Source organism: Danaus plexippus, chromosome 8, assembly GCF_018135715.1.
Source record: "Danaus plexippus chromosome 8, MEX_DaPlex, whole genome shotgun sequence".
In the NCBI taxonomy this organism is placed as follows: domain Eukaryota; kingdom Metazoa; phylum Arthropoda; class Insecta; order Lepidoptera; family Nymphalidae; genus Danaus; species Danaus plexippus.
In genome coordinates this window covers 8,214,906-8,228,303 of record NC_083542.1, presented here as the reverse complement: position 1 = coordinate 8,228,303, position 13,398 = coordinate 8,214,906, and the positions used below count along the sequence as shown (strand labels likewise).

Sequence of the window (13,398 nt, the reverse complement as noted above, 5' to 3'; positions counted from 1 at the left end):
GCTTTAATATCAAGAAAAAAGTTATATAGTCTTGATTATTTTGATCTTCCTTTCAATTTGTTTGTAATTTTGAACGAAAATATATATTTTATATCATTATTTCCTTCCAGGTCTTGAACATAGTGATTCTAGTTCTGTATCGAACTGGTTACAATGGCGAGTTTCTCGGCGTTGGTGGAACCTGGAACCTCAACGAAGAGAAGAACCCTGACGCAGAGATAGTGGCCTCTGGAGTCATCGTGGGTTACCTGATCTACACTCTCGTTCAAGTGGTCACATTCCTTTTTGGAACGACTGAACATAAAAGGTTGCAACTAATAATTCTTTAGTATGACATATGTACTTAACAATAACCGTATTGGAAAATCGTCTTCCAAGTTGAGCAAATGTTGATGCGTTTTTTTAAGTGTAACAACAAATTTATCACACTCCTTTATTTAGAGGGAGGGCAAATAAAAATGGTTATTTCAGATTCTGCCTGTGTCGGCACTCGTTAGCATCAATTTATGGATTATACCAGAGAAGGATAATATTAGTTGATATCTTTCTTCTATTTGTGGGTAAAATACACAGCTGCCTACCGTAGCGGTTGCAATGCTTGAACATGAATTGACGGATTTCGGGTTCAATTCTCCGCCGTGACCAATATTTGAATAATGATTAACGTCCGGGTTTTATTTTAAATAGTCACAAATTTTGTAACCTTTTGTTTTTATAGGCTGATGTGCCATACACAGTAGATGTTTTGTAGAAGACAATATTTCAACTAGGGTCTTGTTTTGATTGGTACTTTCAATTGTTCCAGATGTATGTTATAAACGCAAAAAGATTCTCCATTTTCTTCCTACCGTATATATTCAGAAAGAAATGTTGCTTTGGCAATTATTGTTCCTGTTTTAATATTCCTATATTTTTTATCGGTTCATAAATTATAGCAATGTATTTTCCCACACAGAGCTATGTCGGAAATTGTGATGAACTTCATCGGCGTGTTTCTGTGGATAGCCGTGGGGGCAGTGGCGCTTCATTACTGGGGCGGTTACCAGGGAGAGCACCAATTCCAATTCGTATTTGCAGAAAAACAGGTATCAGCGTAGACATATTTGAAATATTCCTGTAGCTAGTTGTCTGTATTCAGTTTTATATCCTTCTGCGCGCATTTTCAGCAAAAACAAAGCCCATTAATTTGAAAATTTCGTTTATAATCTCTTGAGCAATCTCCGTATCTATTTTAGTTATACGACAATCGCTCTACCTTTTTGGCAATTGAAATCAATTGATTTGAATAAAGGATTTTGTATTTTCTCAGGTCGGCCTGGCCGTTGGTGCTCTATGTGTGATTCAAGGGGCTGTGTACCTCCTCGACACAGCATTGTCTGTTATACACTTTACGAAAGAAATGTAATTAGATATAATCAAGAATAAGATATTTCTAAGTCTTTGTAATAAGCTTTTAATAGAAAATATTTAATAATTACATTTTTAATATTACCTGATTCATAGATTTGAATGTCTTAATTATTTTTTCGAACAGTTTGTTTAATATTCCCACCTCGTTGTAAATAGAGTTTTCTGTATTTTGCAACATGTTTTGATGTGTTTTTTTATGCTGTTTATTGTATTTTAATTAAATTTAGTGAAATCGAAACATTGTTTCATTTACACAGCTTTTCCTATTTTTTCTGATAGTGGTCTTTTATAGGACATATGAATGTTAAATAGAAAACGTAGTCAGCGATGGGAACTGCTTGACCAAAAGCCGAGGTCAAGACCTATGTGTCACATTAGCAGGGTCAAATGTTAAATACCATATCCTATGTGGCACCCAGTGTTCCAGCAGTCGGTCAGTCGATATCACGATTTCCAACCAACCTCACCTGGACTAAATAGAAAAATATCTGTGTGTTCATTAAGTCAGTAAGTTGTATTGCCTTTTGAAGGACAAAAGTCATTTCTTATACTGAAAACAACATTTCTTTTGCAATATTTATTATTGATATCCATAAATTCTTATTAAATTGTCTTCTATTTAAAACTATTGCATGGTAAATATATTATTTTTTATATTAAGACCAGATATTTTAGTGTAATGAGGCCTGTTAGCCTACAGTGGATGGTATAATTAAAGAATTATTTGTAGATCGTTTAATTGAAGTCGGATTGGTTGAATTGGATAATAGTGAAGGTTAAAGCTGGAGTGTCTTTACTCAGGGAGTCTGGTGACCATATCGCCGAGATCCAAGAATTTTTTGCAGCAATTTGATATAATTGCTGTCAAAATTGCTCCGCTCACAGATAACGTAAGTACCGCTGATTATTTAATTTCAAGATAAAATTTTAATTCCGTATTATATTTATTTTTTGAACGCATCTTTATTGGTTCGTTATGAATAGTTTGTTTAATGATTTTCATGTATATTTTCCAAAAGAGAAAAACGTATAAAAAAATCGAGACGGAAAAAAAAATTATACATTGTAAGTTTATGTTTGATTTTTAAATATATTTTCGATAAAAACACACAACAAATATTTTTTGTGAGTTCACTTTTAATACTTTTGTAGTTTATTTGAGTTCAAATGCGTATATTTATACTGCCGTCTCTAACGTGGACGTACAACTGCAGTAATACAATTAATTTAAAACCAGGGCATAGCGAAATATGTCGAACGTTTTTCGCCCCAGTGGCTTCAATCTGTAGAGTATTGTCGGTGTAACAGATCGTTATACAGCTTATATTGATTACAGGAAATGAAAATACTTTTTAATTTTACATATTATCTGTACCGGACTATGGGATTGATATTTTTATTTATAAGTTTAGTTTGAAATAATTGGAACAAAATAATTTAATAGCTATTATTTTGTTTGATGTACCTTTGAGTGCTAGGGCAGGTATTAAGATTTGTTGCTACGAAGTCCCCAAATAAAATAAGAGTAAAATACATTTAGTAAGAGACATGAGAAGCAATTGTATTATTATTACGATACTATAACTTTTCAATCGAAAACAGTAGAGTGTAGAGAACATGGCAAAAGGCAAAAATTAAATATTTATTTTTGTATCTATAATTGTGTGATGAACAATTAAAGATTATAATAATACATATCCTTAAACCTTTTATGACAGTTACCCAACAGAGACAGTATCCGTCTAACAGTACAGTAGTCCAAATATGCGCACGCGCGTAGGACAAAGTACTTGGACATTAGCATATGATCTAGGTAAAACGATAGTGAGATTTAAATGAAACTAATATTTTTCGAATATACTACGCGTGCTATATTTTTCAGAAAAGTAACCGAAACATCGGGGTATGTAGTTTTTTACAAAAATAAAGCACGCGTAGTATATCCGAAAAATATTAGTTTCATTTAAATGAATAAAACTCGCGAAAGTCTTAGATCTCATGATAGTGAGATTATCATATGCTTTTTTTTACGTTTTTCTTGCTACAGTTAAACTATAAAATATCATACAGCAATATAGTACGAGATATACAATTTTTTCCACTTTTAAAATCAAAATATAAAGTCATAATTGTATCTGCAAAACAAAATCGGATAGTACAGTTAGCAATTACAGCTATTTAAAACAATAATATTATCAGAATAATAAAAATAAACTTCCAATAGACCATCTGCGTCGAAACTAAACAGCATTTATTCAACTGCATAAAACCTCCTTTGTTTGTAACGAGGAAAATATGAAAACGGGTCAAACAACGACCTTAGCGAACGCACCCCATCCCTAAGAAGATTGGCGCCAACTCCGGCGTCAGTATGGCGGCTGGATTACTACTACGATCAATTCTTACAGCCATTTTGACAAAAGCCTTTAAATATATGTTTATTATTGGCGAATCTATAACATAAACTTATTTTGTAACAAGATTTTTAAAATTAATCGATTTTTAATAACTTCTTTTCTTTAAACCGTTTTTATCACATCATTTGTTTTTATTGCCATCTCATTACAAGCATATTTTTTTTCAAAGCGCGTGTATCGGTTACTCTTTTGTTTAATACCAACAAATTTCAAAGAAGTGATCGTGTCAATAGCTGTATCATTCGTGTAAAATTTTCACGCTCGTTCGTAAAACGTGCGTTGTATTTGTATAGTTACTTAATGTTCTAACGCCGGTCGGCATGTTTTTAGAGAAGTTCAATAGTTCAACATATGCAGCCTAGATCACATTACGTGAAATGAAAATTATAAAGACTTTGTACTATTTAAATATATATAATACGTTAACAATGACAATTTTTACACATTTTATTAAAATCATACTAAATGTAAACAAGTTCAGTAGAAAATGTACGATAATAGTACTAATACAATTATCGTACTGTGAGTAATTCTGAAATGACACACGAGAGGATTTAGTTCATTCATCAAACATATAGGAAAATAACAGGAATTATAATAGAATTCATTTAAAGCTATGGGGATTTATTAATTACGTCTCATTAGTCATAACTTCTTTAATGAAAATATTAACCGATATAAATCGAACAGTAATTACGTTTTATAAGAACCATTCAAAATAAAAATGACCTGTGAAATAAAAATTTGTCGCGAAAATATTAGCACTGTTTTTTTATCGACAGCACCACATCGATATAAAAGTGACAACACTATAAATGTCCTTTTTAATGAATATATTTACAGATTAATAATACGCTATAGCTCCAATCGTACTAGGATCGTGGTAATATGCACATATTATGATAATATTGTGACAGTACGTTTGTGACTTTGTTGTCAGTCGTGATGCGTGCGTATGAAGCTATGCGGTACATGTAGACCGGAAAATATAGAAAGTTGCTTCTCAATACACGAAACTAACTTGGACTCGGTTATTAGAAGCGATTGAGTGGAAAATAGTAGGTAGGAGAAAATATACTTCTGTATAAAGGAATATAGCAGGATTACTTATAAACTGCGATCGTTAATAGTGGATCCTTATAGCTTTCTTAGCAATTATATATGATTTTATCGATTTATCAAATTAAAATTTATCGTATTCCTGTACGTAAATTACCATGTACTATATACATATTAAATGATAATAATATTTCTTTGAATTACACTTATAGTATACAGATTCTTAAACGAAACTGTCTTAGTAAAATCTAAACAATTAAAACATTTTTTGATAGACGTAAACAAATTTTTCTTAAATAAAATACTAGATACGTATTTTTTTTTTCTTTCCCGCAAACATTATTTACTACACAGTCGTATAATAAGTTTTACATTTGTAAAAAAAATAATAATAATATGGTCATTGTTGACATTGAGTAGAATTTTTTTCTCTAATTCCCGATATAGCCTTAACGCACGAGTCAACAGAATATAACAAAACAGTACAAAAAATTTAAATGAATAAAAAGATCTCTTGAAGATTATAGTACATTAGGACGCAAAGGAACTAGCGACATTTATATAAATCTTTTTAAAGTAATGTCGTCACTGCGTTTGATGTCATATAATTTATAAAATTTCAGTCGTAGTACATAAGATAATATAGTCAGTTTTAAATCAAATAATTTAGATGAAAGCCGTAAAGTACAAAATGAGTTATGACAAATTTATGATACTTCTATGGCTAAATAAATGTCAAAATACTAGTATCTAGAGCGTGTACAGATGATAAAAAAGGACAACACTGAACTGATTTCATTACAAAATGTTACTCATTCCTATTCGAAACTACATTCATTCTATCATTCACAAGAAAATTCTTTTCCACTCTTAATTTAAGGAATTAAAAACGTAAAATGAAACAGTAAAACTATAATGCGAGTCACAATTTATTACATGAACTATTTCTATGGAAAATTTAATTTAACTCGCGAAATATCTAAAACGTTCTGACTTTGAGTTCGTTTAGCTTACTTCATCTGTACTGTTTACGGTGAGTTTTTTAGCATTCCAGTGTAGTGTAACAAAAGGGCGGGTGTAATTTTGTTGATATATACACGAACGCAGTGTCAGTTCTCGGATTGTGCTTCAGACTTGATTCGAAGTAGTCGTGTGACAGTTGCTGCACACAGCGCGCGGGGACGTGCAGCATTTTGTATTGTGATTTAGTGCTTGTGTTTAGAGTTCCGGTGGACATATTTTGATTTCTCGGTATGCCTATATAAATTTGATTTTTTTTTTTGATACTTACTTATTTTACGTGATTCGTTATCAAATAATTTCATATAAATTAAGTAACATTCGCGTTTTTTTTTTCATGTAATAAAAAAAATAACAATCTTTTTTAAGGATACTTTAGTTTTTTATTCAATATTTATTATTCTATTATTTTGTGTGTAATGGATCGAAATAAATATAATTTACGTAGTATTTCTTGTAATTATCAAAATCAGATTCCATTTAATTCAATAAAATGTATTTGAAAGTTATTATATTTGTAAATAGCGTATTGGAAAGCGTGCGTGCGTTCCGAACCAACGATCGGCTTTCGATGCGTTCACGTAAAACGGTTTTAATGAATTTTTTTATTCCTAACGCATCTTAATTATATGATGAAAATGAATTTTCATGAACAATGTGATCAGACGTGGAATCTCGATCAGAATTTATGCCTCAAGACAATGTTTTCATTAATTTAATATGTACTACATTTTTTTTTTATTTTCATCACGTACTGTATAATATTTACGGGTTTTGATTTTTTTTTATAAAAAAAATTGTAGATACGAAAAATAGAATGGCGTCTAAGAAGTTAAGAAATATGTAGCTTTTTGATTTTCCTAATAAATTAGGTATACACTTATTTTATATTAATAAATCATCGCAGACATGTACCTGTATTTATTATACAAGTTGCGTAAATTCTGTCCTTTCTTAAAATATGAGGAATACATAATGTTATATTTTTTTTTAATTTAATTATAATGAAAAAAGATTTTATTACAAAAATCATTTCATTTAAAGACAGGGAGACAACATTATTGGAAAAGTATCTGTAATAATCATAATTATTCCTTGTCCATATATAAATATTATTATTACAAAAAATCCTTTATATAATTATTTTTTAGTATATGTTTATTCATTGCCAGTGTTATAGAGATAAAAGAAATTTAAGTTGCATTTATGAAAACAAAGTTTTATCTACACACAAACCAAAAAGGTTGTGAACTTATAAACCTTCTTCATCCAGGTTTCGGAGTACGGGGGCGGGGCTCGTGTAGTGTGGGCCATGTCGGCAGGCGATAGAGAAGCGGAGGCTCAGGCCAAGAAAGAAGAAGGCAGCACAAGCGAAGATGGCAGAACAGCTGTCTTGAAACAGCACTGGTGTATTGGGCTCAGGATTGTGGAATTGGTAAGTGGACTGGGAATCAATACATAAAGTGCTGAAGAAATCACTACTAAGAAGATTTTTTAAAATTCAAGACCTTTGCACCCCTACCACAAGTTGCACATACATTCCAAACGACTGCTTCTCATTTATAAATATGCGTACTCGATATAATGTTGTAGGTTTATGAAAAAGACCTGAAACCTCTTAATGTAGGACAACGATACAAGCCTTGGATAAGGATAGTAAAGCCGATGGAAGGATTCGAAGAACATGATTATGAATTTATAGATTTTTAGGACTTTATTTCGATTAACTGTGATTGTATCAAAACAAAAGAAGGCGTTTCCATAGAAACATATCAAAATAAATCAACGAGGAAACAGATATTTAGGGTTAGACTTAAATTCCTTGGACTCCGTTAGAATTAACCAGTAATTAATCACATTACAACGCTCATTACTGACGAACAGGGATTTGAAAGTGAGCGAAGAGTACGAAGAATTTCATATATGTAAATATTTAAAAAAAAAAATTAAAAAAAGGGCCCATTCACACGAAAAACATTAAAAACATAAAATTAAATTTAATTAGTAAAACTCATCGACTTTATTAAAATTAGACAAATTAAAAATGTTATTACTTTATAGTAGTCCTTGATTAAAGAAACGTCCGTGTAAATTATTTTAATTTGTTGTTAAAATACTATCGGCTATTTCATTAAAAAAATAATTGTAATTCTTTTATTACTTATAAAAACACACTCATCTAGTTTTAAATAACAAAGAATACGTATATATTCTGTTCAAAAATACGTTATTGAAATACATAAACCATCACATTACTCTGACCATAACTGTCCGTCTAAGAGCATAGTTATCGATTTTTTTGCACTAATTAACGAAGGTGTAGGCCTCGGTGTATGGGAACTCGCATATGATGAGACCCCATAACTTGTCCTTGATACAAAGGCTGTTGTGAATCACGTTACACATTACGGCAGCTGTTTCTATAGAACGTTCATCAAATAGCATTACGTGTAACCAATTACGACGAGGATAATACTCTCGTTATGAAGTTATTACGTTAGTAAATTATGTTATATTTTTTATTATGATACTGTATGAATATTAAAACTAGCGATTTAGTAGCGCTTGTGATATCTGTATGATTTTTTTTTTTATCTGTCATGTTTTTTTATCAATAATGTGTACATACTCTTTACATTTACGCTTGAGTTTGAATGAGGTACATTAAAGATACGTAAATTTTTATGACAAAGAAGTAAAGTAAATGTAATATAAGTATGTATATGTAGTGAAATTTTTTATATAGAAGTAATCTTTGTCAAGGTATTGTAACTATGATTATTTCTAGCTGTTCGCGGTGATCGCGATCGGTTTGATGGTGGGAGCCCTCAACTCACACCAGCTGGCCAACATCGACCACCGACACATCGCGCTCATATACTCCACTTACTCCGGTAAGATATTAAACTCACTCCATCTAGTAATCTCTGACTGTACTCACTGAACACATTTAAGCACAGGATTCATCAATTTCACTCAAACATTTTCATGTTTTAATATTTCAAATTGTTCTTTATTTACAATAAGTACTTATTTTAGTTTTGTGTGTGTTTTCATTTAGGTGAGTTTTACTCAGATAAGTTTGTTTCTACGGAAGATTTCACAGCGATTTTCAATTTAGGACACTGAGGTTTTTAATTACGGCCACGCTTCCCGTTGATTTCAGTCCAGTCTTTCAGACGTGACCTCGTTGTAAAACGGCTTAATTTTTCAATTATTCACATCTGCTGATTGTTACTTTAACCTCTCACGCTCGATCGAACATAACATTGATGGAGTTTTTACCGCCATTATTAATGTCAAAATACTATAATGGCGGCCCAACAAAGGGTCATTATAAGAAACTAAAATTATTCAAATCATCATAATTTTTACAATGACTTAATATAATAAGTCGAAAAAATATCTCGCCCAATAACTTCACAAAAATAATTATAATATTTACATTCCTCGGTAAGCGTCGACGGCGATCAACGTTTTCACTTTCTATCAGGTGGAAAAATATTTATGTTTATTTAGCGTGAAAGTGCAGTTATTATTGTATAATTCATAGCGATTCGTTTGAAATTATTACTTCTAAAAATATTTTTTCTTTAATCATACGGATGTGTATTTCTCTTTTTACAATATAATAATTAATTTGGACAGAATTTGAACTTGTTTACGTAAGTCCTACATAATATGTTAGAATAATTTCCGTAATATATAATATATGTAATATAATAGTAAGTAATTTAAATTTTTAAGTTGGATATTCTATTTCCGTTGAATGTGTTAGACTATATAAATTTAGTTGCCATATTAAAAAAAATATTATTGTACTTTATTATTATATTACAAGCTATTGTAGTATAATATACGAGAATAATTAATAATATTATTTTATTATGTAACTTTAATATATTATTTATTGAACAGGTTTCATTATAATCGTCGGCGTTTTAATAATCGCTCGTTTGCTGGGCGAGTCGGCCGGCTGGCGTACATCGCTCGGTTTTTCAATCATCGGTGCTGTTTTGTTCACCGCCACAGCCGCTGTTATATTCTACGGTAAGTTTTATTTAACGGTAGATTAAAGAGGTATTTACGTTTAATAAAAGGAAATATTATGAACTTTAATCGAGTATAAATTGTTAGCTGGTTAAGTAATTATGGTTCATTTAACTGCTATTTCAATCAACTTTTTATGTGTTCTATTTAAGCCTAGAACTTAATAGTTTATTGCAGGATGTATGATCAAGGAAATTTAACAGTATGAACCATTTTAGTCATAGAATTAATATTATTTATAAAAGTGAACATATGCATAATGCAAAGTACATACATAGTAGTATGTATTTGAATTTGGCAAGGGACGGTGTGGAATATAAAGATAAAGAAAGGGAAAAAATTAGAAAAATTGGAGAAACAGAATAGGGTGAAATAGAAAAAAAGCTTTCTGCGCAAAACACGATTATACTGAGTTCAGTTCAGAAACTTAGTTTGATCCAGCCACATAGATCACAGTCATACTGGTTCGTGGATTCAGCCGCTGTATTGTTAATATTATTTTAGCAGAAGTGTAAAGTTTAATTAATATTCCTGTCAAATAATACCAACAATAAAGCCTGTTTCAAACGGACTCCGTCTCAGGGGATTTGGAAGAACGACTTCCGCTGCTTCACTCAAAGGATGTCAATATAACACTACTTAAAACAGTATTCTTAATTAAGTCTTAATAATGTATATGGCTTCATAAAATATATCTACATATTTAATTTTATTGTAAATATATGTATACCATTTTCATATAAATTTGACAGTTCATAGCGATATGTTTGACAGTTATAATTTACTAATTATATGACTGGTAACACTATGTATTTCTTTGTCAGACTGGCACAGATCCTACTACGCGAACGTTCGTCCCAACAAACAGTTCTACGACCTTGTAATATCGTCCGGAGTATTTTCTATTATAAACGCGGTTGTGTTCATCGTTCACGCTTTCCTAACATTCAAGAAGGAAGCGGATTATTAATAAGAAATATTATTATATTTAATCGTAATGTAATCCACGTTTTGTTATATTTATTGTAATAGTATTAAGGAAGATATTTTTAAGATATACTAATTATCATTTTTATTTACTCCCAAAGTGTTAGACATAGTTTAGAAGTAATCGGATACTTGTACATAATGTTGGTTGTCCTGGAGTGTAGCTTTGTGTTTAGCTTATAATGATTATCGTAAGTGTATGAAGTTGTCCGTGACGCAGCTATTTTATTAGAAAGTATTATCGCCTGTAAACGTTTGCTCTTGGCCGAGAAAGTGCAAGTTTAAAAAATATAGAAAAAGGTGTAGAATCTATTAAACGATTTTATTGACCGCTAATGGTGACTTTCTCTTCTAAATTTAAAATCTTATATTATTTAATTTAAATTTCGAATGGAATCTACACCGAAATTCATTAGTATTAAGATTATTATAAGAAATATATGCTTAGATTATTTTTATTTAAATTTTTAATAAATAATGCGAATACTTAAACATTCCTTTGTTGTCAGTGTTGCCAGAATGTTTGCAACGAGAAATTAAATAACCACATTCGGTGTTATTTTTAATTTATTGTCCAAAAATGTATTACTTTTCTAAATTTTTATTATATTGAGTGTAACAACGTACTTATTAATGTTATTTCAAAGTAAAATTTTTGCAGATATTTATTTATTTTTAAATTTATTTTTAGTTATAAGATGTTATTATAAGCCAAAGCAGTAATCAGTATCCGTCCAGTGGTAGATAGTTTATGTTTATTCATTTTGTACCTTCACTTATTTCACGACTGTTGAAATGTAACGTATTAATTTTCTTTTTAAAAACTTTGACTTATATTGTATTAATAATTATATTCTAAGTAGTATAGAATAACCAAATAAAAATTTTGGTGCATTTAGTATGAGAATGTGCGTTACGAAAAATTTACGTTTATCGAGTTTAAAAAAAAGTTAAGATTGTCAGAGAATAGAAAGGAACAAAAACTCGAATACTTTGTTGGTTATCGTTTAATATAACTCATACTAAGGGTGCTGTAAAATATGTTTATTATGTAAAATATAATCCTGGCGCTAATGCTACCTTATGTCGCATCCGGTAAACGGTACCGCGTAACTAATATAGTGTAAATAATATATTATGAATGTTGTGACTCGGTTGTTCGATGCATTATTATAAGATTAAGTTATGTATTCGTATCTTAAATAAATAAATTAACCACCCAATTAAGACTTTCATTTACAAAAATATATAAAAAAAAAAAGTATCGGTTCATAAGATATACCAAATTTGTCTATGTGTGACTTGTAGTTTGATTTAAGAATAGTTCTAAAAAAATATATACTATTATGAAATGAAAAATTTTTATGTTATGCAGCAAGTGATAAAAACCAAACTTTTAAATTGGTATTTTAAATCTATCTGTTATAAAAATAAAAAGTACAGGTTCCTTCACCTTAAATACATTTGATTATTATAACAATAAAATTTTATGTTTTAATACAATTAAATCATGGCGTTGGTTTATTAAAAAACATCAACTTTGTAGCTGTGTCGATACTTTTAAAAACTGAGATACACATTATTAGGATAATACATAAACCTAAATTGCTAAAAATATATGCGATGGTAAAATATTATAATAAATAACAGATTTTGTGAGAAAACAAAAAGACCAATAACCTTAATATTATATTACTGATAGCTGATACTATATCGGTGAAATAAATAATATTTTTTAACGGGCTTAATCAAATCACATTCATTTTATATTTATTAAAGTTTTTACTACTAGAAAAGGATTTTGCATTTTTTTTCCCTTTTAAGTCCAATAATTTGTAATTATATACAAATAATAATTTATAAACAAAAATAATTAATAATTAAAATGGACCGTTAATATATGTACATATTGTAGATAGTATGAGCAATTTTCAGCGATGTATTACAAAATTTATTTTATGTATCAAAGAAAGTACTAAACACACTTATACGTAATAGAAAAAATCATAAATTGATATATTATTTAATGTTTTTACAACAAGCTTTTTCTTTTGTCATTTAAGCGAACAGCGTGCGGTACGAGTATCTGAATTATATAAAAAGATAACCTACAAATGAAAACAAAGTGCTGAGAAAATGAAATTGGGTGATGTTGCACGTACCTTTTCAGCTTTCGCCAGATATATCCACAGCTTTCTCCAGGTAGAGAATTTCTTTTGGTCACTGAAATTATATTGCATTTCTTTGGACGCATAGCGAGTACTTAGTGGTGAACGATAATTGCAATATTCTGAATTTTGTAATTCCGGTGGCGCGTCGATCGAAAACATTTTAGCACAATTTAGTATTAAAAATAGGTGGTATGTTAACAAAACTCTCCTTTAAAACTTATACTTTTGATTTTCTTAAACGAGTTGACAACTGGTCAACAGACAAGTTTGAAATGAAGTATTGA

The 13,398-nt window shown here is 30.0% G+C and overlaps 3 protein-coding genes across 3 annotated transcripts in view; 2 read left to right on the top strand and 1 right to left on the bottom strand.

Moving 5' to 3' along the window:
* LOC133318893 (protein snakeskin) overlaps positions 1 to 1,648 on the top strand; it is a 5,894-nt gene extending 4,246 nt beyond the window's left edge. The window contains exons 2-4 of the mRNA XM_061521382.1: positions 111 to 307; positions 956 to 1,085; positions 1,310 to 1,648. Of these exons, the coding sequence (XP_061377366.1) occupies positions 111 to 307; positions 956 to 1,085; positions 1,310 to 1,405 (423 nt within the window). The 3' untranslated portion in view covers positions 1,406 to 1,648. The remainder of the gene's footprint in view (positions 1 to 110; positions 308 to 955; positions 1,086 to 1,309) is intronic.
* LOC116770924 (adenylosuccinate lyase) overlaps positions 1 to 13,398 on the bottom strand; it is a 19,577-nt gene extending 6,179 nt beyond the window's left edge. The window contains exon 1 of the mRNA XM_032662567.2: positions 13,106 to 13,398. Within this exon, the coding sequence (XP_032518458.1) occupies positions 13,106 to 13,273 (168 nt within the window). The 5' untranslated portion in view covers positions 13,274 to 13,398. The remainder of the gene's footprint in view (positions 1 to 13,105) is intronic.
* On the top strand, positions 1,802 to 12,166 carry LOC116770935 (uncharacterized). The gene is made up of 6 exons (XM_061521381.1): positions 1,802 to 1,913; positions 2,212 to 2,300; positions 7,180 to 7,341; positions 8,695 to 8,800; positions 9,825 to 9,956; positions 10,781 to 12,166. Exons 1-6 carry the CDS (start codon positions 1,817 to 1,819, stop codon positions 10,924 to 10,926), a joined length of 732 nt encoding a protein of 243 aa, XP_061377365.1. The 5' UTR covers positions 1,802 to 1,816; the 3' UTR covers positions 10,927 to 12,166.

Coding starts and splice junctions, on each gene's coding strand:
- LOC116770935 (XM_061521381.1), top strand. CDS start 1,817: ATGTGGCACCCAGTGTTCCAGCAGTCGGTCAGTCGATATCACGATTTC. Junction 2,301..7,179: donor TTGCTCCGCTCACAGATAAC/GTAAGTACCGCT, acceptor TTCTTCATCCAG/GTTTCGGAGTACGGGGGCGG. Junction 7,342..8,694: donor GGCTCAGGATTGTGGAATTG/GTAAGTGGACTG, acceptor GATTATTTCTAG/CTGTTCGCGGTGATCGCGAT.